Source organism: Heliangelus exortis, chromosome 1, assembly GCF_036169615.1.
Source record: "Heliangelus exortis chromosome 1, bHelExo1.hap1, whole genome shotgun sequence".
NCBI classification, from domain to species: Eukaryota; Metazoa; Chordata; class Aves; order Apodiformes; family Trochilidae; genus Heliangelus; species Heliangelus exortis.
Window position 1 is genome coordinate 148,670,614 of NC_092422.1, and position 24,840 is coordinate 148,695,453.

Genomic DNA, 24,840 nt, shown 5'->3' on the forward strand with positions numbered 1-24,840 from the left:
CTAAGGGTAGGCCTTCAGCTGCTGGACATCTGTGCCAAACTGCTCCTTTCCTTTGCAGATTCTGCATCCCAGTGTCCTCCAGGAAAAGTGCAGGGAATGTCACCTTCAGTCCCTGCCCTCCAGCAGTGCAGGGAGCGAGGCCAATCCCTTCTCTCTCAAGGATGTTTGTTCACCTGTTCTGAGCCACTGTGAGATTGTTGAAGTGGAAACTCATCTATTCATCTTCTCTGCAGAAAGAGGGAGGGTTGTGGGTTGTATTTGGCCACTGTGGGTCACTGGTGGTGGAGGAAGTGAAGAGAGAAGAATCAAAGCTATTGGTTAGTAAAAGAAGAACAAAGCCCAAAATGCAGGACACTACCACGGAGGCTGCAGAGGTGCCTAACTGCAGTAACAGCTTTTCTGCAAGAACATCTTTTCCCAGACCCTTGGTCACAGCACTCAAGAGATGAAACAGGCCCAAAAGGCAGCTCTTAAGGGTCCAGATTAATCTAAGAACTAATACACTTAGCTGCTGATAGGAAATAAAGGCAGTTATCCTCTTCTTAGCCAGCATGGGCACCGATGGGGAGCAGGTAAGCCCCAAAGCCCTCACACCAGCCAGAAGTTTGAGAGCAGATGCCTTAGAGGAAATTAAACTGGCTGAGGCATCTCTGTGATGTGAGTGTCATGGTGCAGAGTGGAACAGGAAAGAATGGGAGTTACCACTGGCAGTTGGTAGGGAAACATGTACTTGTCACCAAACGTGTACATTGTCACCATTGTGACCAAAACTGTAGGTCAGCATTTTCTCCAGGTAGCAGCCAAAAGGTGGAACAAAGGGCTCTTTGAATGGCCCCTTTTTGGTTTGGTGACTGTGCCGGAGGGGTTGGAATCACTGTTATCTAGGACAGTTTGGCAACTGAAACTGTCTGCTGCTACTCCAAAATCTCTTGACATGTTTCCCTGTGAGGGTCAATGAAGTGATGGTGGAAGGGTGGTTCAGATACAGCTGACCACTGTGGATCTTATACAGTGTCAGCCAAGCCATTCCCACATTTTAATATGTTTGGTGACAAGAGAGCTGGGAATCACTAAACTGAGGTGCAGAAAATATTGTTCTCAGCTGCCCTGAACCTAAAGCTGGTGATTACATCCAACATCAATGCTAAGTGCAAGTGGCAGTGAAGTTTTATTATAACTGAAATCTACTAGGACTGAAATAAATCATTTGCATGCAGCTTGACCAAAATTCTTCTTTATTCTCTGGGTCTAGAGGAATGCTGAAGTAGTAACTTTGACAGCCTTTTATAGTCCCTGCTACACCAAGGGGTGTCCTGTCAGGGCACCACCAGCCCTGCCTGTCCTTGCCCAGCATCTCCTGGGCTTCCCCCCCTGCCTAAGTCTCAGGACCCCATTTCAGCCCCCCAGGGCCATCAGTCCCTGCACCAGTGATGCCACAACAGGGCCAGTCTCCAGATCTCTACAGCCCTGCCTGGCCATGGCCCCACTGCATCAGGGAGCAGTGTTCTCAGGGAGCATTGTTCCCAATGCTGTGTCAGACCCTGAAACCGCTCACCAGACCTGATCCTGACCCCACCAGGACACTGATGTGTGTATGGGAAGGAACTGAGGTTTGTGACAAATTAAAATTTAAATTGAGCAGACAAATCCATTGCATTTTGAAGAGACTTAGGTGTTTTTTTGTTTGTGGGTTTTGTTTTTTGTTTTTTTTTTCTCCCTGTGAAATTAGATTAATCATCTCTGAAACACTTTTGCTGACAAGAAGAGAGTTAATACAAATAGCTGGGCCTCAGCTGGAGAAGGATGGAAGACTTGAACCACACAAAAAACTCAAAGGATCCAAGCAACTGTGTTTTTAAGAGATACAAATAGGTGACTCTAAGTTCTCCCATCTCAAAAATGGGGATGGGGTTTTTTTGTCTGGAAAAGTCATGGCAAAGTGTAGGTAAGACTCATGGGGAAGTCATAAGGAAGGGGAGGAAAAGGACCAAACACTTCAGAAGAATAATCCTTAGTATGTGTACAAACAGCTGAATACTGAACCTTTGCCAGGTGCATTTCCTTGGACTTGTAACATCATCTATGGTGGCCACTATACTTTGTCACCTAGTACCAGATTAAGTATCACAAAAGGAACAGCAATAAATGGAAGATGACCTTAATATTGCAAAAATTACTTGTTGCCTTGCAGGTGTTAATTTTGGTTTGAATTACTACGCTTTTTTCAGGATAGTAGGCATATGTTACTAATTATAATAGTCTATACACTTCATGCTGGCTGGGTAGTGCTCTGAAAAAATGCTGTTCAAGTCAGTAGCACTGGCAAGAAAAAAAAGTTCATCAGAAGTGCTGGCATATCTTTACTATTCTACCAGCTATTTCTGTCCCTACTGACAGAGCATGTGGAGATTGACAGCATGAAATACTATTGAGGTCCTGTTGCTCTTGCTGGTCACCTCTTCTAATGTGAGGCAGCCAGACTTGCTGTAATTGTGGTGGCAAATGCCTAAGAGGCAAGGAGAGTCTCTGCCTGCAAGTGTCCTCTGTGTCAGCTCCTTTTTTGTGCCTTCATTGATTGCAGGGAACTCAGTATGACCTCCATATAACCTAATTAAGCTTGATCATGACAAGAGTAATGACCCCTGGTGCTTAACTGCAGGCTTATCACACAAAGAATACCAGTATTTGGGAGAGGAAAGTGAATCACTGTCCTTGAGTAGTCACTACTGAATAAGGTGACACTGAATTCAGCTCTGCTTATGTGCTTTCATTTTTCTCTGGTACTTCTGCTCCCTCTAACACTTGACTGCTCCTTCCCCCCCCTCCCCTCATCTTGGCTGTTTGTTTGTGAGATGGTCATGAGCACATATTGTCTTCTTAACAAAAAGAGAAGGGAATAATGGAGCCAATACATATGTGAAAAATCAAATAAGTAGAAATACAGAATATAATTACGAAAGCTTAACTTCAAGTTGCAAAATGCCCATTTAATATTTGATGTAGATTGATAGCCTTAAAAGTGAAGTAGGACAAAGACTACAACTATGTGACACAACTTTTCCTCTGGGGATAGTTGGGTTTGTAGTTAACACTGCCATAGACACTTTAGATATACGTCTGTATTCCATCTGATTTATGTGTATGTAAAGAAAATAGTCTTGAGAATATAAAATTACAGACCAGAGGAAAACGTACTATTGTGTTGCATTATTACTCATGCAAAATAAGAGTTGCAGGGAATGGGGGAAATTGCTTTATTGTGAGACAGAAAGGCTTCTGTCCCAACCCCGTTATCAGCACTGATAATGTCAAAGAGTTGGTGAGTATAAAGAGATTCAGCTTACTGACACTGTAACAAGCATAGTTTTTAAGACATCAGAACTTCTACCAGCTCTGTATATGATGTAGCAGACATACAGTCATCCACCAGATTTCAGTAAACTTTGTGAGATCTTAATAACTTTTAATGTTCCCCAGTACTACATGAAGTACAAATTCTCTTGTCCTTGTAAAATTCCCAGTAAGCATTGCTCTAGAAGGCATCCTGCTTCCCATGTGGCTTTGAAAGCCCAGATCCAGATTTGCTTTATTTCCCATCTTAGTTGCTCTGCCTGTCCTCAGCTAGGAGACCACAGTGATGAGAAAGAGGTGGAAAGAAAACATATACAGGAGAGAAAAATAGGTTTATTTCCCTAAAGTCCTTTTTACCATAAAAACACAATAGAAGGTCAAACTGTCTATAAAAAATATTGAAGAATGGGACTTTGTCAATTAATTGAAGATGTGTCACTGAGAATCTTCAAGAGGTTCATTTGTCTTCCTTGTAGTGGAACAAGAGATGAATGAGGTGATATTATTCCACTCACAGATCTTACATTTTATTGAAATAGTGAAGTTGGTCACCTGATCAGCATCAAATGTGGATCATGGAAGTGCAGTTCATATACATCAGGTAAAAATGCAGCAACATGATGGTGCTAAACTGGCCAATGGCCATTAAGTTTCAAGGTAAATTAGTTAGGTACTCCTGACAGAGACACAAAAATAAACACAAAGCTTTAGCTAATAAGGAGGTATGCATGCCCATATAATAGTCACCATGCTGTGGATAGACAGCTTTGGTACAACCAAAGGTTTTAGGTACAGAAGCTGCTGTGACTTGATCTGTAACCTGTCAAAAGAGCAAAAGAGCAGTGAGCAAAAATTGTGATTTTCCTTCCTAACTTGACATCGAAATATGAGTAAAATGTTCTTTCACATCTCACGTGTCTGCCAGTTTTTCCATGTTACTGAATCATATCAACAGATTTTACAGAAATAGTACTGTGTGCTATCATTAGAGTGCGGTCTGACTCTTTATGCCAAGGGTTTACACCAAGACCATTGATTCAACACAAACCTTTTCATCTTTGGTCTTGGTGTCGCAATTTATTCCATTAACATTCCATTAACAGAGCCTTTTGCTGTGTTAGCAGCAGCAAAGAGCTGCAGAGAAAGTAGCCCATTTTGAGGTAAATAAAGCATATGCTCTCTATTATTTCACAAGTAGCCTCCAGAAACTTCAGCTTTAGAAGTACGAGGAAAAAAAATCTCTAATCCAATGTTTCACTGTAGCCAGAGGTATAAACCTCATTACGAGACAGGGAGGCACGGTTTGTGGGACTTTGTGCTACCTCACTCTCTTTGGAAGCATTTTATTTTGAATACTGAGATTCTAACTCCCCGTTTTCTCCTCTAGTGTTAAAAGGACCCTCTGAAGATTAACGTTATAATTCCTGTTTCGGGTTAAGATTAAAGAAAAACTTCTAATTCACAAAGAAAAACAAAACCTTCACTCTCTCAAGGTCTGTTCGGTTCCAGGACTCGGGATTTGTTGTCCCCTCTCTACCCAAACGCCACTCTTTTCCCGAAAAGACACCGACAGGCGAAAGTAGACACTTCCACGGCCTCCCGGATTTAGAAAAGGGGCGAATTCGTGACAGATAAATTAGAAAAAAAACATTTTATTATTCCCCAAGAAACACAAGCCGGGGCGCGCGGCGGCGGCGGGGCGGGGCAGGCGCGCGGCACCAATCAGGGCGCGCCGCGCTGCTATAAAAGGGGGCGCCGCGGTCCGCGAACACAGAGCTGCTGCCGCCGCTGACAATGTCGGAGACCGTTCCTGCTGCTCCTCCCGCCGCTGCCCCGGCTCCCGCCGGAAAAGGCGCCGCTAAAAAACCGAAAAAGGCGGCGGGCGCGTCCAAAGCCCGCAAGCCAGCTGGCCCTAGCGTCACCGAGCTGATCACCAAAGCCGTGTCCGCCTCCAAGGAGCGGAAGGGGCTGTCTCTTGCCGCGCTCAAGAAGGCGCTCGCCGCCGGAGGCTACGATGTGGAGAAGAACAACAGCCGTATCAAGCTGGGGCTTAAGAGTCTTGTGAGCAAGGGCACTTTGGTGCAGACGAAGGGTATCGGTGCGTCTGGCTCTTTTCGTCTCAGCAAGAAGCCTGGGGAAGTGAAGGAGACCGCCCCCAAGAAGCGCGCAGGTGCGGCCAAGCCAAAGAAACTGGTGGCAAAGAAGCCCGCGAGCACTACCAAAAAGCCCAAGAAGGCGGTGACGGTGAAGAAGAGCCCCAAAAAAGTCAAGAAAGCCACCCCCAAGAAGGCGACCAAGAGCCCTAAGAAGGTCACAAAGGCTGCCAAGCCTAAAAAGACAGTAGCGAAGAGTCCGTCTAAGGCGAAGGCAGTGAAGCCCAAAGCAGCCAAACCCAGGGTATCCAAGCCGAAAGCAAAGGCAAAGAAGGCGACGCCCAAGAAGAAGTAAGCCTCGTGGGAGAACGTTCTTGATCGGCGCTTAAACCCCAACGGCTCTTTTAAGAGCCACCCCAGTATTCTTAAAAAGGGCCGAAATCCGTAACTAAATTCATAGGGGAGGGTGCTGAAAGAACGGCAGTAGGATGCTGAGGCATCTGCTTCAGGCGTCTGACCAGAGCCCAGCAGCTCTAACATAAAGATTGTCGGGAAAGGGAACAAATCGCGTGGACGTGTTACGGCTTCAGATGGAGAAAAAAAAAATCCGACCCGTGTCAGCTCCACCCCTGGACCGGGAAACGGGGGCTGAAGGGTAAGGGGCGGGCTCATAGGAGGTAGGGCCAAAATCTCCTAAGGCTTTTAAAAAAGGACGTGTTTCTGCTTCAAAAGGACACCGCTGTTCTAAAACCACAACATAAGCAATTCAGCTCTTTAGTGATGTAGTGGGTGGCTCTGAAAAGAGCCTTTGGGTTTCTCTAGGAAAAGCTTCCCCGGCGTTGTTCTTATGTGCTCACTTGGCTTTAGCCTTGTGGCTGTCGGTCTTCTTAGGCAGCAGCACGGCCTGGATGTTAGGCAGCACCCCACCCTGAGCGATCGTCACCTTGCCCAGCAGCTTGTTGAGCTCCTCGTCGTTGCGGATGGCCAGCTGCAGGTGGCGGGGGATGATGCGCGTCTTCTTGTTGTCGCGGGCCGCGTTGCCCGCCAGCTCCAGGATCTCGGCCGTCAGGTACTCCAGCACGGCCGCCAGGTACACCGGGGCGCCGGCGCCCACCCGCTCCGCGTAGTTGCCTTTCCGCAGGAGGCGGTGGACGCGGCCCACCGGGAACTGCAGCCCGGCCCGCGACGAGCGCGACTTGGCCTTAGCCCGCGCCTTCCCGCCCTGCTTCCCACGGCCAGACATGATCGCAAACGACTCAGCAAATGCCACCCACAAACTCAACTCCGACCGACTCTACCGACTCACGATCTCTCGGCGTTCACGCCCACCCGCTTAATATAGTGCTCGGGCGGAGTGTGGGCGCCTCCTCTGATAGGTTGGGATTGGGGCGTTGTTTCTATGGCCAATGGGAACGCGAATCGAGCGGTGTCCAATAGCAAAGCTGCTCGGGGCGTGAAGCCCTGAACGAGCACTTCCAGCCAATGGCGAGGCGACGCTCTCGAGCAGCTCATTTGCACAGCGCCGCTATAAAAGCGGCGCCTGCGATGAGTAGCAGCACTCGCTGTTTGTCGTGGTGTCGTTAGGTGGTGAGCGAGAGGATCAGGTGTGTGTGGTCACGATGCCTGAGCCAGCGAAGTCTGCCCCGGCGCCCAAGAAGGGCTCTAAGAAAGCCGTCACCAAGACGCAGAAGAAAGGAGACAAAAAGCGGCGTAAGAGCCGCAAGGAGAGCTACTCGATCTACGTGTACAAGGTGCTGAAGCAGGTGCACCCTGACACGGGCATCTCGTCCAAGGCCATGGGCATCATGAACTCCTTCGTCAACGACATCTTCGAGCGCATCGCTGGGGAGGCGTCTCGCCTGGCGCACTACAACAAGCGCTCCACCATCACCTCGCGGGAGATCCAGACGGCGGTGCGGCTGCTGCTGCCCGGCGAGCTGGCCAAGCACGCAGTCTCCGAGGGCACCAAGGCTGTCACCAAGTACACCAGCTCTAAATAAGCTCTGCACCCTGAGTCAGGCCTCCTGAATCCAAAGGCTCTTTTAAGAGCCACCCACTTTTTCAGAAAAAGAGCTGTCACGGTCGTGCCTTGTTAATAGTTCTGCTAGGTTTAACTGCAGAAAAAAGTCTTATAAGCCGGTAAAAGTTGTGTCCAGTCGAAGAAGGTTCTTTTTTTTTGAGGTAACATATGCGTCCTGCATCTGCCTCCTTTGAGCAGAGAACGCCGACGGACATACACATTAAAAAGTAGAAGCGGGCTTGAGTCCGTTTCGTTTTTGTGTCCGGTTTTGTGGTGGATATGGGGGATTAAGCCACGAAAGCCGTGTGTGTCTAAGTACGGGATACAAGCGTGTTCCGGAACGGCAGGGCTTGCTCCTTTTCCCCCGGAAAGCTCTGCCGGGAGTAGGACAGATAAAAGCACAAGCGGCTAAAGGTGCTTAAGGGTGCTTCGGCAGAACGCTGCAGGCTAAACTTGCCTCTCTACTGCCGCTACCGTTCCCGCGGGAGACCGGGGAAGCAAGCCAGAGCTTTTCGTGGCGTGACGCGGCACCGCGCAGCCCCGGGTGTGGTCCCGACCAACCCCATCTCGGTTCTCGCCCGCTTCTCCCTCTGCCGCTCCGTTCCCCGGCTCCTCGTAAGCCCACGGTGGGCTGGAGGGCGGCGGGCGAGCCCCGCTGCTGCCGGCTCCGTCGGACCTGGGTGAGGACTCCAGGGAGCTCCTCAGCGGATAGCCCCGCCCCACGCGCCGCCGCTCCCTCACAAAGGGCGGTGATTGGTAGCGCGGGCGCCGGTCGGTGAAGTGAGGAAGGGCCCCGAGACGGCAGCAGCCGCGCTTCCGGAGAGAGCCGGAACTCCAAGCAGGACCGGGGAGCAGACGGGAAACGCTCGCCTTACTCCAGATGTCGACCGCCACCCACACCTTCCGCGTTCCTGCCGCGTCCCCGAGCGGAACGCGGTGACGGGGTGGGAACGGGCAGCGAGCCGATCTGGGGAGACGGAGGCAGCCGTGTAAAGGAGCCTTTGTCACCAGTACCGGTACTCAGCGTGGGGAACGGCGGTGAGGGGCAGCGGGTTGGGAAGAGACCGAGTCCAAGGCGTGGACTGCGGGACCCTGCTACACGGGTCAACTACGGTGGTTCCTGCCCCCCACCTCCGCCACCCAGTCGGCTGTTCGCGGAGACGATCCACGCCTTCTTCCTTGTACTCTAAGGAAGGAGAAGCTAATGCGTTCCGTAGGACAATTGAGGCGGAAGCGGCCGAGCCGGGGCAAGGGAGGCCGGGTATGGCGATTCCGTAGACCGAGGAGGCGGAGCGAGGGATAGGCGGGTTTCCCGCTGGCAAGGAGGCGCGGGCTTTTCGAAAACTCCCGTCGCCCAATGGCAGCCGGCCTCGCGCGGACGGCCAATCGGCGGCGAGCTTTGGGTATAAATAGAGCCGCCGAGCCGGCGCTGTTACAGCTCGGTCGCTGTTGGGAGAGAGTGGGGAGCTATGGCTCGTACCAAGCAGACCGCGCGTAAGTCGACAGGCGGGAAGGCGCCCCGCAAGCAGTTGGCCACCAAGGCGGCCCGCAAGAGCGCGCCGGCCACGGGCGGCGTGAAGAAGCCGCACCGGTACCGTCCCGGCACGGTGGCGCTGCGCGAGATCCGGCGCTACCAAAAGTCGACGGAGCTGCTGATCCGCAAGCTGCCCTTCCAGCGGCTGGTGCGGGAGATCGCGCAGGACTTCAAGACGGACCTGCGCTTCCAGAGCTCCGCCGTGATGGCGCTGCAGGAGGCGAGCGAGGCCTACCTGGTGGGGCTCTTCGAGGACACCAACCTCTGCGCCATCCACGCCAAGCGCGTCACCATCATGCCCAAGGACATCCAGCTGGCCCGGCGCATCCGCGGCGAGCGCGCTTGAGATCTTTGCCGCAGCCCTTCCCTGGTTCCGACCAAACACCGAGGCAGCTCAAACAGACCCAAAGGCTCTTTTAAGAGCCACTACAAATCCAATAAAAGAGCTGTATCGCTTCCTATGCATGGCTTTGGAATTTAGATTTTCTTGCAGTTTTCGTTAGTGTGCCTGTATTTTGACATTCCTGTCCAACATGTACAGTTCCTCCTTTGTAGTAAGAGAGAACAAAAGCTGAAAGAGCGCAACCACTAAAATTTAAAGTTTAGAATACCAGTCAACATGTTCAATACGATACAAATTTAACCAATTACTAGCAGAATACCAAAGTGATTCAGTTCTTTTATTGGTTTTGTAGTGGCTCTTAAAAGAGCCTTTGGGTCTGTTTGAGCTGCCTCGGTGACTGGTCGGAACCAGGGAAGGGCTGCGGCAAAGATCTCAAGCGCGCTCGCCGCGGATGCGCCGGGCCAGCTGGATGTCCTTGGGCATGATGGTGACGCGCTTGGCGTGGATGGCGCAGAGGTTGGTGTCCTCGAAGAGCCCCACCAGGTAGGCCTCGCTCGCCTCCTGCAGCGCCATCACGGCGGAGCTCTGGAAGCGCAGGTCCGTCTTGAAGTCCTGCGCGATCTCCCGCACCAGCCGCTGGAAGGGCAGCTTGCGGATCAGCAGCTCCGTCGACTTTTGGTAGCGCCGGATCTCGCGCAGCGCCACCGTGCCGGGACGGTACCGGTGCGGCTTCTTCACGCCGCCCGTGGCCGGCGCGCTCTTGCGGGCCGCCTTGGTGGCCAACTGCTTGCGGGGCGCCTTCCCGCCTGTCGACTTACGCGCGGTCTGCTTGGTACGAGCCATAGCTCCCCACTCTCTCCCAACAGCGACCGAGCTGTAACAGCGCCGGCTCGGCGGCTCTATTTATACCCAAAGCTCGCCGCCGATTGGCCGTCCGCGCGAGGCCGGCTGCCATTGGGCGACGGGAGTTTTCGAAAAGCCCGCGCCTCCTTGCCAGCGGGAAACCCGCCTATCCCTCGCTCCGCCTCCTCGGTCTACGGAATCGCCATACCCGGCCTCCCTTGCCCCGGCTCGGCCGCTTCCGCCTCAATTGTCCTACGGAACGCATTAGCTTCTCCTTCCTTAGAGTACAAGGAAGAAGGCGTGGATCGTCTCCGCGAACAGCCGACTGGGTGGCGGAGGTGGGGGGCAGGAACCACCGTAGTTGACCCGTGTAGCAGGGTCCCGCAGTCCACGCCTTGGACTCGGTCTCTTCCCAACCCGCTGCCCCTCACCGCCGTTCCCCACGCTGAGTACCGGTACTGGTGACAAAGGCTCCTTTACACGGCTGCCTCCGTCTCCCCAGATCGGCTCGCTGCCCGTTCCCACCCCGTCACCGCGTTCCGCTCGGGGACGCGGCAGGAACGCGGAAGGTGTGGGTGGCGGTCGACATCTGGAGTAAGGCGAGCGTTTCCCGTCTGCTCCCCGGTCCTGCTTGGAGTTCCGGCTCTCTCCGGAAGCGCGGCTGCTGCCGTCTCGGGGCCCTTCCTCACTTCACCGACCGGCGCCCGCGCTACCAATCACCGCCCTTTGTGAGGGAGCGGCGGCGCGTGGGGCGGGGCTATCCGCTGAGGAGCTCCCTGGAGTCCTCACCCAGGTCCGACGGAGCCGGCAGCAGCGGGGCTCGCCCGCCGCCCTCCAGCCCACCGTGGGCTTACGAGGAGCCGGGGAACGGAGCGGCAGAGGGAGAAGCGGGCGAGAACCGAGATGGGGTTGGTCGGGACCACACCCGGGGCTGCGCGGTGCCGCGTCACGCCACGAAAAGCTCTGGCTTGCTTCCCCGGTCTCCCGCGGGAACGGTAGCGGCAGTAGAGAGGCAAGTTTAGCCTGCAGCGTTCTGCCGAAGCACCCTTAAGCACCTTTAGCCGCTTGTGCTTTTATCTGTCCTACTCCCGGCAGAGCTTTCCGGGGGAAAAGGAGCAAGCCCTGCCGTTCCGGAACACGCTTGTATCCCGTACTTAGACACACACGGCTTTCGTGGCTTAATCCCCCATATCCACCACAAAACCGGACACAAAAACGAAACGGACTCAAGCCCGCTTCTACTTTTTAATGTGTATGTCCGTCGGCGTTCTCTGCTCAAAGGAGGCAGATGCAGGACGCATATGTTACCTCAAAAAAAAAGAACCTTCTTCGACTGGACACAACTTTTACCGGCTTATAAGACTTTTTTCTGCAGTTAAACCTAGCAGAACTATTAACAAGGCACGACCGTGACAGCTCTTTTTCTGAAAAAGTGGGTGGCTCTTAAAAGAGCCTTTGGATTCAGGAGGCCTGACTCAGGGTGCAGAGCTTATTTAGAGCTGGTGTACTTGGTGACAGCCTTGGTGCCCTCGGAGACTGCGTGCTTGGCCAGCTCGCCGGGCAGCAGCAGCCGCACCGCCGTCTGGATCTCCCGCGAGGTGATGGTGGAGCGCTTGTTGTAGTGCGCCAGGCGAGACGCCTCCCCAGCGATGCGCTCGAAGATGTCGTTGACGAAGGAGTTCATGATGCCCATGGCCTTGGACGAGATGCCCGTGTCAGGGTGCACCTGCTTCAGCACCTTGTACACGTAGATCGAGTAGCTCTCCTTGCGGCTCTTACGCCGCTTTTTGTCTCCTTTCTTCTGCGTCTTGGTGACGGCTTTCTTAGAGCCCTTCTTGGGCGCCGGGGCAGACTTCGCTGGCTCAGGCATCGTGACCACACACACCTGATCCTCTCGCTCACCACCTAACGACACCACGACAAACAGCGAGTGCTGCTACTCATCGCAGGCGCCGCTTTTATAGCGGCGCTGTGCAAATGAGCTGCTCGAGAGCGTCGCCTCGCCATTGGCTGGAAGTGCTCGTTCAGGGCTTCACGCCCCGAGCAGCTTTGCTATTGGACACCGCTCGATTCGCGTTCCCATTGGCCATAGAAACAACGCCCCAATCCCAACCTATCAGAGGAGGCGCCCACACTCCGCCCGAGCACTATATTAAGCGGGTGGGCGTGAACGCCGAGAGATCGTGAGTCGGTAGAGTCGGTCGGAGTTGAGTTTGTGGGTGGCATTTGCTGAGTCGTTTGCGATCATGTCTGGCCGCGGGAAGCAGGGCGGGAAGGCGCGGGCTAAGGCCAAGTCGCGCTCGTCGCGGGCCGGGCTGCAGTTCCCGGTGGGCCGCGTCCACCGCCTCCTGCGGAAAGGCAACTACGCGGAGCGGGTGGGCGCCGGCGCCCCGGTGTACCTGGCGGCCGTGCTGGAGTACCTGACGGCCGAGATCCTGGAGCTGGCGGGCAACGCGGCCCGCGACAACAAGAAGACGCGCATCATCCCCCGCCACCTGCAGCTGGCCATCCGCAACGACGAGGAGCTCAACAAGCTGCTGGGCAAGGTGACGATCGCTCAGGGTGGGGTGCTGCCCAACATCCAGGCCGTGCTGCTGCCCAAGAAGACCGACAGCCACAAGGCTAAAGCCAAGTGAGCACATAAGAACAACGCCGGGGAAGCTTTTCCTAGAGAAACCCAAAGGCTCTTTTCAGAGCCACCCACTACATCACTAAAGAGCTGAATTGCTTGTGTTTGGTATCAGATCGCTATCATTATTAGTTTGTAGAACAATTCACTTGTTCAGAAATTCTAACAGAAACTGATGTTTCATAATGCCTGTTGCAGAGCTTTACTTAGGCTTCTAGATTTAAAATAAAAGCGAGGCTAAAGTGTCCCACCCCCCTACAGATTTGAAAAAAAGGTACACAAGACCTGTTTAACTACTTAATTAGAACAGCTTAAAGGGCTGCTCCTGAAATGTGGCTGCCATGGAACATACTTTGAAAAGCCATACAGCTAGGGGGAGGGAGGGGGGGAATTGAGCACCAGCAAACCTTTTTCAGAACACTTACAAAATACCCTTAGAAATACCCTTAATTTCAGCTCTCTTTGAGAGTACTTGGGTGGCTCTTAAAAGAGCCGTTGGGGTGCTTATTACGGTGCAAGATGTACCTTCTAAGGGTTACTTCTTTAAAGCTGCTTTCTTTGCTCTGGATGCTTTCAGCTTACCCACCTTGGGCTTGGCAACTTTGGGCTTCACTGCCTTCATGTTGACTGGGCTCTTTAATGCTGCTGCTGCTTCCCTTGGCTTGGCAGCCTTTATTGTCTTCTTGGGGCTCTTCATCGCTTTTTTGGCCGCTGGCTTCTTGGTTTTCTTGGGACTCTTCTTCACTGTCACTGCTTTTTTAGGCTTCTTGGCAACACCAGCAGGTTTCTTGGCTGCTGGCTTCTTTGGCTTAGCTGAAGCTGCCGTTTTTTTAGGAGCCTTTTCCTTTGCTTCCCCAGGCTTCTTACCAAGACGAAAAGAGCCAGAAGCGCCGGTGCCCTTGGTTTGCACCAGGGTGCCCTTACTGACGAGGCTTTTAAGCCCCAGCTTGATGCGGCTGTTGTTCTTCTCCACATCGTAGCCTCCGGCGGCCAGCGCCTTCTTGAGAGCGGCGAGTGAGAGTCCCTTGCGCTCTTTTGAAGAAGATACAGCCTCGGTGATAAGCTCTGTAACACTGGGGCCGGCGGGCTTCCGGGCTTTGGACGCGGCAGCTGCCACCTTCTTCGGTTTCTTGGCAGCGGCCTTAGCACCTGCTGCAGGAGCCACGGCGGGCGCTGCTTCCTCAGCGGGTGCCGGAGCGGTCTCCGACATCGCGACGCTGCTCGTAGGGAACACGGCGGTGCCGGTGCAACAGCGGCTCCTGAATTTATAGCGGCGCGGCGGGCGCTGATTGGTGCGTTCCCGAGGCCGCCCCTCCCCCGTGCTCTGACGAGATGCTTGTGTTCCTCCTCGAAAAAGTGGTTTTCGTAAAGAAATTTATGCAGGGGGGTTGGAATTATGTGATCTTCAGGGTCCTTTCCAACCCAAACCATTCTATGATTATATGATTATAATAACATTTTTTTAAATAAAAAAAAGATTTTTTTTTAAGGTAGAAGTAGTGTTAGCAGTAGGCTGTGATATTTGGACATAAGTTTTTAAGAACTCCAGGCAGAAATAAAAGTATTCATTTTTATCTTGCTCTAGTATTGGATAAACGCTTTCATGAAAGTCCTTCTTCTAAGCCTGCATACCTGTAGAATCATAGAATAGATTGAGTGGGAAGGGACATTCAAATATCATCTAGTCCAAGCCCCTGCCCTGGGCAGGGACATCTTTCACTAGACCAGGTTGCTCAAAGCCTCATCCAACCTGACCTTGAACACTTCCATGGAGAGGGCATCCATAACTTCCCTGGGCAACCTGTTCCAGCACCTCTCCACCACCAAAGATTTTTTTCCTAATGTCTAACCTAAATCTCCCCTCATCAATTTTAAACCATTGCCCCTTGTTCTCTCACTACACACCTATGCAAAAAGCCCTATTCCACCTTTCTTGTAGGCCCCCCTCAGATATCAGAAAGCCACTCTAAGGTCACCTCAGAGCCTTGTCTTCTCTTCTCTTGGCTGAACAACCCCAACTTCCTCACCTAACTTCATAGGGGAGGTGCTCCAGACCTCTGATCATTTCTGTGTCTCTCCAGACATGCTCAAGGGGCTCTGTGGACTTCTTATGATGGGGACCTTGAACACTTCTGATGATGGAGCATTCACATCTTCTCTGGGCAACCTGGTCCAGTGTCCCACCACCCTCACTATGAAAAAAAATGTCTAATCAATGTTCAAAAAAAATGCCCATCTAATGTCCAAAAAATGTCCAATCTAAGTCTTCTTTCAGTTTAAATCCTTGCCTCTTGTCCTGTCCCTATGGGCCCTGGTGAAAAGTCTTCTTATTTCTTATAAGTCCCCTTTATATATTGAAAGGACACAATAGGATCTCCCCACACCCCTCTCTTCTCCAGGCTGAGCAATCCCAACTCTATATCTTTCTTAATTGTAGAGGTGTTCCAGCCTTTGATCATTTTCATGGAGCTGCTTTAACAGGCCCACATCTTCTTTGTGCTGATGACCACAAATTTGTCTGCAATATTCCAGGTGGGGTCTCATGAGAGCAGAGTAGAGGGGGAGAAACACCTCCCTTGACCTGCCGGTCACACTCCTTTTAATGCAACACAGGATACAAGTGATGTTCTGGGCTGCAAGCTCACATTGCTGGCTCATGTCCAATTTTTCATCCACCAGTATCACCAATTCTTTCTCTGCAAGGTTACTTGCAATCAGTTCATCCCCGAGTCTGTGACAATATTGGGGATGGCCCCAACCCAGATGCGGGAACTTGCACTCAGCCTTTATGAATTCCATGAGGTTCACATGGGCCCAGTCCTCAAACCTTTCAAAGTCCCTCTGGATGGCATCACTTGTCCCTAGCATATCAGCTGCACCACTCAGCTTAGTGTCATCCTCAGACTTGCTGAGGGTGCACTGTATCCCACTGTCTATCTCATTGATGAAGATATTAAAAAAAATTGGTCCCAGTACAGACCTTTGAGAGACACCATTCATTACTGATTTCCATTTGGAGACTGAGCAACTGACCACGCAGCCAATTCTTTATCCAGCAGTCAATCCATCAAATCCCCACCTCTTGTCTGTCATCTCTCTGTCTTCCATATGCTTTGACACACCTTCCAGGGGGATCTGCTTCATTATCTTACCAGGCACTGAGGTGAGGCTGAGTGGCTGGTGGTTCACAGCGTCCTTCTTTTTACCTGTTCCCTCTTATAAAGGAATATCACATATTTTAAAACAGACTTGATACTCCCTTTTCTCCAAATACTGCCGTGATTTTTCAAATATTATGGAGCATGGCTTGGCAACCACATCTGCTATTTCCCTCAGGACCCTGGGATGTCAGGTCCCATGGACTTGTGTATATTCAGGTTATGGTCTTGCACCCAAACTTTTCCTGATCAATGTTTTTTTTTGCAGAAGTCCTTCTTATTATTCTTCACATCAGTCATCAAAGATGTGCTTTTACTTTCCTGATCCCATTCCTACACACCTAAAGGGACAGCATCCCTTTAATCCTCCTAGGATGCATGTCCCTGCTTCCACTGCCTGTACATTTCCTTTTTACACTTGTTAGACCAGAAGGTCCTTATTTGCCCAGAAGACTAGCCAGGTTGGCCTCCTAACTTCCTGGCCTGTTTTCTTACACCTGGATATCAAGAGAGATTGTTCTCCAATAAAAATATCCTTTAAGAGCTTCCAGCTCTGTTCTGCTCCTTTATCCCTGAGGGAAATTTTCCAGGGAGTCCCATACACTAGTTCCCTAAGCAACTGAAAGTTTCCACTATTAAAGATCAGGATCTTGACTTCGTTTTGCCTGGCCCACATCCCTCAAGTTTATGATGGACCTGGGCCCAGGCTGCATCTCAGGCTGCCACAAATGTTGTCCTCTCCAAGTAGTTTTATTTGTGTTGGTGACCAACAGGTCCAGTAGTGCTTATGCTCTGATTGGGTTGTCTTTCATCTGGATTAAGAAATTATCCTCAACACCTTCCAGGAGTCTCCTGCATGGCTTACATCTTGTGCTGCTTTTCCAGTAAATGTCAAGCTGACTGAAGTCTCCCAGCAGGATCAGAGCCTGTGAGCATGATGCTTCCTGTAGCTTAAGTAAGAAAGCTTCACCAACATCTTCCCCTTAATCAGGAGGCCTGTAGTGAATACCAGAAACAAGGTTTCCTTTGTTGCCTTGGCCTCTAATTTTCACTCATAAGCTCTCAACAGTTCGTCACATTTTTTCCCAAATGTCTTTGTGCAACCAATCCTTTTTTCTTTACACAGAGGACAACCACCCCTCCTTCCTTGCTTGCTCTTTCTGAGCAGTTTATAGCCATCTGCTGCAATACTCCAGTCTGGTGATTCACCCCACCAAGTGAACTATGGGTGTGATAGAGATTTACTGTTTGCTCAGGAGGATATCTTGGGGCATCCATCTCACAGATGCAACCAAGGAGGCAGGACTGCAACATATATATTCATACTTCAAACACTGAAACTGAGATTGAGTGGCTGAGCCACTTCCTAGATGCCTGGTGCCTTGGCTGATAAGACCTGCAGTCAATGATGAAAAGCAGTACTACTAAGATGGGAACAGTGCAATCAGCCACAGTACTTCAGGGTGCTAGAGATGTCTATGCTATCCTTCCACCTTGTAGGCTGTGGTAAATAAGAAGCAGACACTGCAGGTGAGCACAGAGAAGAAATCTGAGACACTGGAAAGCTGGTATCCATGGCTCATTCTGTAAAGTCCTGAAAGAAACAAGTGACTTAAAAGAGCTGTTTTGACAAACAGATGTATGAATACAGATTTCTTTGTTTTCTTCAGGACAGTTAGTGTGCTTACAAGAGTGTAGGCTAATTTAGTGCCCTTTTCTTTTGCTGGACAAGGACTAGAGGTGGAAGGATGAACAACTTGCTTATCTGGCCAAGACATAGCATAGATGTGGGAATTTTTTTGGACAGGCAACTCTAGTGACAAGACCAGACAATTTATTAGTATGATTGGGTATTTATTAGTGTGACTTGTTCTGGGCATCATCTCAAAGCATGTGAAGGAAAGGAAGGTTATCAAAAGTAGTCACCATGCATTCACCCAGGGGAAATCCTGTCTGACTAATCCAATAACCATCGACCATGGCATGACTGGATGGATAGATGAAGAGACAATAGTGGATGCTGTCTTCCTTGACTTCAGCAGAGATTTCAAAATTGTCTCCCATGGCATCCTCACAGGCAAGTTTAATAAGTATGAGTTAGATGAATGGACAGTGGGATGGATTGAAAACTGGCTCAAAGACACAGCTCAGAGAACTTTCATTAGTGGTGTAGTCTAGCTATAGGTACATAACAAGTAGTGTTCCTCAGGAGTAGGTACTGGGTCCAGTCCTGTTCAATATATTCATCAATGAACTGGACGAAGGGAGTGTACCCTCAGCAAGTGTGCTGATGACACAAACCTGGGAGTGGTGGCTGACACACAGAAGGCTGTGTTGCCATCCAGTGAGCCAACCTGGACAGGCTGGAGAATTGAGCAGAGTGAAACTTTATGAAATTCATCAAGGGCAAGGGTAGGGTGCCACACCTCAGGGGGAATAACCCCATTCACGGGTACAGGTTAGGAGCTGACCTGCTGCTAGAGAGCAGCTGTGTGAAAGAACACCTGGGAGTCCTGGTGAACAACAGGATGACCATGAGACAGAATGTGCCTTTATGGCCAAGAAGGACAATGGCATCCTGGGGTGCACCAAGAGGAGTGTAGCGAGCAGGTCAAGGGAAATAATCCTCCCTCTCTATTCTGACCTGGTGGGGCCCCATCTGGAGTACTACATCCAGTTCTGGGCTCCCCAGTACACAGAGGACAAGGAACTGGAGAGAGTCCAGTGCAGAGCTACTAAGATAGGAGACTGGAGCACCTACCATATGAGGAAGAGCAAAGAGAGCTGGGTCTATTCAGCCTGGAGAAGAGAAGACTGAGGAGGGATATTTCATCAATGGGTACAAATCTCTAAAAAGCAGGTGTCAGGAGGATGGGCCTAGACTATTTTCAGTAGTGTCCAAAACAGGACAAGGAGCAATGGTCATGAACAGGAACACAGGAGGTTAAACTGAAACATAAAGAAGAACTTCTTTACTGTAAGAGCACTGAAAAAGTTTGCCCAGTGAGGTAGTGGAGTCTTCATCTCCGGAGGCATTCAAAATCCACATGCATGCCATCCTGTGCAACCTACTCTAGGTGAACCTGCTCTGGCAGGGGGGATTGGACTAGGTGGTACCCAGAGCTCCCTTCCAACCCCTGATGTTCTCTGATTGTGTGAATAGAATGCAAGTGAAATGAATAGAATAGAATGGAGTGAAAATTCCGTGGCCTGAGGTTGTGTTAATAAGGCCAGAATCAAGGCCTCATAGACAGAGGTTGTATCAATAAAACCAGAGGAAGGGTTTGCACCTGTGGTGGACATCATCTCTTTCCCAACCCCTCTCCCACCTCTTCCTTAATTATGAAGCATACTAAGAACTGGTCAGCATGTGACTTGTGCTAAAAGTCAGTACTGTAAAGCAGATAAAAGTTGCAGGCTTGAAAAACTTGATTGAGCACATGACTTCCATCCAAGGAATACAACATCATGCTAAGATCATCACTGAGATCAAGGGTGGTGATATCTTTCCTGTTCCCTTTTCCTTTGTATCTCTCTCTCCATTTTGAACCTTGTTCTTGGTACAGAAGGGAAAAATCATTTATAGTTTTTCTAAGTTTTGCTGGTTCTGATCTGTTTCTTTAAGAATAATATCATTGTGTTTTTTGACAGGCTTTATAAACTTACTAAATTTTCTGTAAAGTTGTGCTTGTTTGAGCCTCCTGGGTAATTATTCTTACTCCTCAGTACTGCATAGAGAATTAAAAAGACTGACCTTGCCTTGTGTCCACTGAGTGAGATGGGCCTGTTAAAAATGGTTACCCCTGCCTGCACCCACCAAGTGTGTGGGGCCCAAACCTTACCCATACCCACTGAGTAGGACAGACCCCATTATGACTTGCCTTGGGAGGGTCAGGTCTGTGTTGTGACACCTGACTCTACACAGAAAACTGAAGCAAGATAGTGAGGGTGGTAACTATTCTGCATCTAGTTGGACAAATAAATTATTGTCCTGGAATTTGTGCAGGACCAATAGTGAAGGCTGATGTCTCAGGAGCTGCTTGGAAGTGGATGAAATTTTACTTCACTCATAATTTCTCTTTACTTCAGTAGTTAGTGGCTACCATCACAAACACAGTAGATAGGGGCAGAAATGTAAATGCTGGTATTTTAAAGGTAAAGGGATTGTATATTGAGTCTAACTTAGCTTCAGTAAATACATTGAACAAGTTCAACAAAGACAGTGGGAAAGCAGCAGGAGGGGGCTGCCCAACAAGGGCAAGTTAGCTGGGAGGCTACAGGGACAGTGAGACAGGCAGGGCTATGCTGTCACCAGCAAGGACACAGGCCCACAGCACCCACACATGGTGAGTAGGTGAGGGATAATGAGAGTGATATGGGACAGACACAACCCTGGATCACTGCACAAGTCTACAGAGACCAGGCTGGCATGAGGTCAAGCCAAGAAGGTGCAGACAGTGGAATCAGAGATGTACAGGCCTAGCATGTAAGGCAAACCCTGAGCCTAAATGCAGCCTCAAAGCCAAGAGGTTAAAACCAATCGCTGAAGAGCAAGATCTTACTTTGAAGTCTGGGAAAGGAAAAAGGAGAAAACTATGGCTTGTTTCTTTATGTGTGTAACTGCTAGAGGCTTGATACGCAACTCCCAAATAAAAACTGATTTACACTGCCTGGATTTTTTTATTTAACCTGATGCTGATCCCAGCTCTTTTTTACTCTCCATGACATTCAGCTTTCCCTCTCAGTTAATATGCAATATGCACTAGTGCCTGTTAGGGAGAAAACTTTGACACATGATAAGTAGCAGAGAGATGACACATGTATGCAAAAATGCAACAAAAAGGTTTTTTAATTTATATTTTCTACATCTAGAAAATGTAGAAAAAAAAAGCAACAAACAAACGAAAAACTTGCAACTTTCTAAGGGCCCATATCATATAAAAGCAACAGTGTTATGTTGTTTGGTAAAATACTTCTTTATGTTGGTGGTGGCTGACAGAGTTTTGAGGAGAGAAGGCACTTTATCCCAGTTCTGAGCAGGGGCACTTTATTCTCACCTCCTTCCACAGTACTCTCACCTTTGTTGCTAACTATTCTACTCTGAAGGGACCGTATAAAGCTAAAGCTAACAAAGACGTTTAATAAGTGATAAGTAATATGTAGCTCTTAATCAGGCAAAGGATGGATTCCCTGCCAAATCTGTGCACAAGGGTACATGCTTCTGACTGGGCGGTGTGAAGGGATGCTCCTCCCAGCCGTGCCCGGAGAGTAGCCGGGAGCTGGGCAGGAAGCAGAGCGCTGCGGGAAGCGACGTCAGGGACAGAGAGGACAGAGCCGCGGCTTTGCACGGGGCACAGCCACGGAGCTCCTGCCGGCAATGGCCACCTCTGCGACCAGTTCGCCTTACCCTAGGCTGAAAAGGGGGGGGTTCCACAGCCGAGTGAGCCTCGGCCAGGGAGGGCAGCAAACGGGAATGCGGAAATCCAGGTGTAGGCAGGAGGCAGTCCCGGACGCTTCTTTCTTCCCAGAAGAAACGAAACTGATAAAACAAGATCTACCTGAAGTTGCACAACACTCTCACTCCTGCGTCACCAAGCAGCAAAAGGAGAACTTGTTGTCACCTTCTAAGTGGCCGGGGGTCCCCACACGGTGTAGGTGTTACAATGACTTTAGAGAACGCTACTCTCAACAGCACAATGCTTTGTACTGTGTACACATCCTTCGCTTCCTTAAATTATTTATCATAAAAGAGCGCACAAGCACCCACAGAGTGTATATCTGACACATACATTACACTGAATCTCAGCAAGACACACACCGGACTGTTCTGAAAAAAAGACAAGGAACTCTGAAGCACACGTTAGATTTGTACTCCCCTAGCGTACACGTCATTTTGCTGCGGATGATACAGATGCTCCTCCCCCACACAGACAGGGCTCCTCTCCCTGAAGACCCTCCTGTCGCTGTTTCGTCTGACAAACACGGCGACGCACTACAGCTCCTAAAAAACCGTATCATTCTGGGCAAGCGTCGTTCCGTTACCCCCTCTCCACAAAATACGTCTCTCTGTGCCCACTCAAACCAGTTACCCTTAGGCACCACCACACACAGCGCTCTGCACCTCTCGACATACATACCTATCGCTCTGCATTTTTCCTGTCTCCGAGATCTTATCTGATGCTGCAAAACGACAAAAACTTGGGAAAAGCCCATGAGGGGGCAGCAGATGATAAGAAATCGCAACCACTAACACATGCCTTACCTACCTGAATGTTAGCCCATCCTGAAACCATTAACAATGGAAATATTGGAAGATATAACACAAAAAGTTTAATTAATATGCCTTTCAGACATCCGTTTCCAAACTTTTTTTTCACAAATAGGCAAGATAATGCTCAGCAAACGGGCAGCTAGGGAGAGCAAGAGCTGAAACCACTCCCCCCTCATTTCACATCCTAGGAACTTCTACTAGGCAACTGCACACAGCAAATGGATGGAGCAGGAAAGGCATCCCACAAACAGCTAGCAATTGCAGCAACCCTCAAGAGAACACTGAAAAGAAGGACATGAACAGAGACACTGGTAAAATAAAATTTCAGAAAAGCAGCTTAAAACAGGTAAGAACTACACAAACAACTGATGCATTTTACTTATAACACAGACCTACCTGAGGGCTGCTGTTTTACTGGTGTAAACGTTCAGTATTAAGATTATCAGGAAGAGCACAAAAAACAGGAAAGAAATTAAAGCTCTTTTACTGAAAAAGTGGGTGGCTCTTAAAAGAGCCTTTGGGTTAACCGATCCTTCTAACACCTCTTTACTTAGAGCTGGTGTACTTGGTGACAGCCTTGGTGCCCTCGGAGACTGCGTGCTTGGCCAGCTCGCCGGGCAGCAGCAGCCGCACTGCCGTCTGGATCTCCCGCGAGGTGATGGTGGAGCGCTTGTTGTAGTGCGCCAGGCGAGACGCCTCCCCGGCGATGCGCTCGAAGATGTCGTTGACGAAGGAGTTCATGATACCCATGGCCTTGGACGAGATGCCCGTGTCAGGGTGCACCTGCTTCAGCACCTTGTACACGTAGATCGAGTAGCTCTCCTTACGGCTCTTCTTGCGCTTCTTGTCTCCTTTCTTCTGCGTCTTGGTGACGGCTTTCTTAGAGCCCTTCTTGGGCGCCGGGGCAGACTTCGCTGGCTCAGGCATCGTGAACCACACACACCTGATCCTCTCGCTCACCACCTAACGACACCACGACAAACAGCGAGTGCTGCTACTCATCGCAGGCGCCGCTTTTATAGCGGCGCTGTGCAAATGAGCTGCTCGAGAGCGTCGCCTCGCCATTGGCTGGAAGTGCTCGTTCAGGGCTTCACGCCCCGAGCAGCTTTGCTATTGGACACCGCTCGATTCGCGTTCCCATTGGCCATAGAAACAACGCCCCAATCCCAACCTATCAGAGGAGGCGCCCACACTCCGCCCGAGCACTATATTAAGCGGGTGGGCGTGAACGCCGAGAGATCGTGAGTCGGTAGAGTCGGTCGGAGTTGAGTTTGTGGGTTGCATTTGCTGAGTCGTTTGCGATCATGTCTGGCCGCGGGAAGCAGGGCGGGAAGGCGCGGGCCAAGGCCAAGTCGCGCTCGTCGCGGGCCGGGCTGCAGTTCCCGGTGGGCCGCGTCCACCGCCTCCTGCGGAAAGGCAACTACGCGGAGCGGGTGGGCGCCGGCGCCCCGGTGTACCTGGCGGCCGTGCTGGAGTACCTGACGGCCGAGATCCTGGAGCTGGCGGGCAACGCGGCCCGCGACAACAAGAAGACGCGCATCATCCCCCGCCACCTGCAGCTGGCCATCCGCAACGACGAGGAGCTCAACAAGCTGCTGGGCAAGGTGACGATCGCGCAGGGTGGGGTGCTGCCCAACATCCAGGCCGTGCTGCTGCCCAAGAAGACCGACAGCCACAAGGCTAAAGCCAAGTGAGCACCTTTGTGACTAATATGGGAAAAAGGAAAAAAAAAAGGAGAAAAAGGCTCTTTTTAGAGCCGCCCACAATGATCTTAAAAGGTTGAGTCACTGCTGGTTTTCGTTTGTTTTCTAATGCAGACTGAAGAACGTAAGGGATTGTTTTTTTCAATTTGAGGTATGAAATTTTTTCTAGGGAGTTTATTCTTAGTAGGAGGTTTTTGTTTTAATGGTTATTATAAGAAAATGGGCTGATCCTTTGAGCATTTTTATTTCTTTGCCTCGTGTATTATTTGTTTTTAATTTTTTAATAAAACATTTTCACACCGAAAAAGTCCTGATCATCTTAATGTCAGTTTGTGATGATGACATTTTTGTATCACTTTGGAGTAAATGCTGTCTTAGTTAACCAAGTTAGTTTAGTTGTAAGTACTCTTCATTTACTGGAGTGTTGTTAACAGGTTTTTTTAATCAATCTAGATTTTGTCTTTCCATCAGAAAAGTATGCACCTCTGAGCAGGGCAGTTTTTTCAGAGGGAAGTACAAGCACACACAACACCCCAAAAATAAAAACAACAAAACCAAACACCCTTGGTGGAAGTCATGTGGTCTCCACAGCTACTATGGAAAAATTATTTTGCAACCAGAGGCACGTTTCTTGCCGTGTTTTGCATGCTATGTGTATGTTTGTTTTCTCTGCCTTTTTAAAATATGTGAGAGTTCCACGGGTTTTCCTTGACAATATTAATTGCAGAGCAAGATGTCTGAAAGGGCTACAAGTGACCTGCCTGACATGCATGGCTGTTCTTCAAGTGATGGATGTTCTCTGTTACACTTTCCTAATTCTCAGAGAAGCTGCTGTCGTTCTAGCAGATCACAATGTTGCCTTAAAGTGGTTTGCCAGCTTAGCTCTCTCACAGGC

The 24,840-nt window shown here is 50.1% G+C and overlaps 9 protein-coding genes across 10 annotated transcripts; 4 read left to right on the forward strand and 5 right to left on the reverse strand.

The window, feature by feature from the left end:
* Window positions 1–4,992: 4,992 nt before the first annotated feature.
* Window positions 4,993–6,759, reverse strand: LOC139791044 (histone H2A-IV). 2 transcript variants are annotated; one of them, XM_071732843.1, is made up of 2 exons: window positions 6,388–6,759; window positions 4,993–5,482 (listed from the first exon to the last, which is right to left on the reverse strand). In XM_071732843.1, exons 1-2 carry the CDS (start codon window positions 6,685–6,687, stop codon window positions 5,471–5,473), a joined length of 312 nt encoding a protein of 103 aa, XP_071588944.1. In that variant the 5' UTR covers window positions 6,688–6,759; the 3' UTR covers window positions 4,993–5,470. The 2 variants fall into 2 exon arrangements, with proteins under 2 accessions (XP_071588944.1, XP_071588937.1); XM_071732836.1 differs by lacking the exon at window positions 4,993–5,482 and having other exon boundaries at window positions 5,984–6,759.
* Window positions 6,760–6,941: 182 nt separating this feature from the next.
* On the forward strand, window positions 6,942–7,500 carry LOC139791061 (histone H2B 5). The gene has a single exon (XM_071732854.1). The coding sequence runs from the start codon at window positions 7,064–7,066 to the stop codon at window positions 7,442–7,444; it is 381 nt and encodes a 126-aa protein (XP_071588955.1). The 5' UTR covers window positions 6,942–7,063; the 3' UTR covers window positions 7,445–7,500.
* Window positions 7,501–8,888: 1,388 nt separating this feature from the next.
* On the forward strand, window positions 8,889–9,458 carry LOC139791070 (histone H3). Its single transcript, XM_071732861.1, has one exon. The coding sequence runs from the start codon at window positions 8,934–8,936 to the stop codon at window positions 9,342–9,344; it is 411 nt and encodes a 136-aa protein (XP_071588962.1). The 5' UTR covers window positions 8,889–8,933; the 3' UTR covers window positions 9,345–9,458.
* Window positions 9,459–9,745: 287 nt separating this feature from the next.
* On the reverse strand, window positions 9,746–10,224 carry LOC139791069 (histone H3). The gene has a single exon (XM_071732860.1). It carries the CDS (start codon window positions 10,182–10,184, stop codon window positions 9,774–9,776), a length of 411 nt encoding a protein of 136 aa, XP_071588961.1. The 5' UTR covers window positions 10,185–10,224; the 3' UTR covers window positions 9,746–9,773.
* A 1,393-nt stretch (window positions 10,225–11,617) lies between these two features.
* LOC139791072 (histone H2B 5) lies at window positions 11,618–12,176 on the reverse strand. The gene has a single exon (XM_071732863.1). It carries the CDS (start codon window positions 12,052–12,054, stop codon window positions 11,674–11,676), a length of 381 nt encoding a protein of 126 aa, XP_071588964.1. The 5' UTR covers window positions 12,055–12,176; the 3' UTR covers window positions 11,618–11,673.
* Window positions 12,177–12,335: 159 nt separating this feature from the next.
* On the forward strand, window positions 12,336–13,027 carry LOC139791071 (histone H2A-IV). Its single transcript, XM_071732862.1, has one exon. It carries the CDS (start codon window positions 12,431–12,433, stop codon window positions 12,818–12,820), a length of 390 nt encoding a protein of 129 aa, XP_071588963.1. The 5' UTR covers window positions 12,336–12,430; the 3' UTR covers window positions 12,821–13,027.
* Window positions 13,028–13,155: 128 nt separating this feature from the next.
* LOC139791073 (histone H1.11L-like) lies at window positions 13,156–14,023 on the reverse strand. The gene has a single exon (XM_071732864.1). It carries the CDS (start codon window positions 14,021–14,023, stop codon window positions 13,349–13,351), a length of 675 nt encoding a protein of 224 aa, XP_071588965.1. The 3' UTR covers window positions 13,156–13,348.
* Window positions 14,024–22,710: 8,687 nt separating this feature from the next.
* On the reverse strand, window positions 22,711–23,475 carry LOC139791093 (histone H2B 1/2/3/4/6). The gene has a single exon (XM_071732899.1). It carries the CDS (start codon window positions 23,167–23,169, stop codon window positions 22,789–22,791), a length of 381 nt encoding a protein of 126 aa, XP_071589000.1. The 5' UTR covers window positions 23,170–23,475; the 3' UTR covers window positions 22,711–22,788.
* A 36-nt stretch (window positions 23,476–23,511) lies between these two features.
* On the forward strand, window positions 23,512–24,008 carry LOC139791089 (histone H2A-IV). Its single transcript, XM_071732894.1, has one exon. The coding sequence runs from the start codon at window positions 23,547–23,549 to the stop codon at window positions 23,934–23,936; it is 390 nt and encodes a 129-aa protein (XP_071588995.1). The 5' UTR covers window positions 23,512–23,546; the 3' UTR covers window positions 23,937–24,008.
* Window positions 24,009–24,840: the final 832 nt, after the last annotated feature.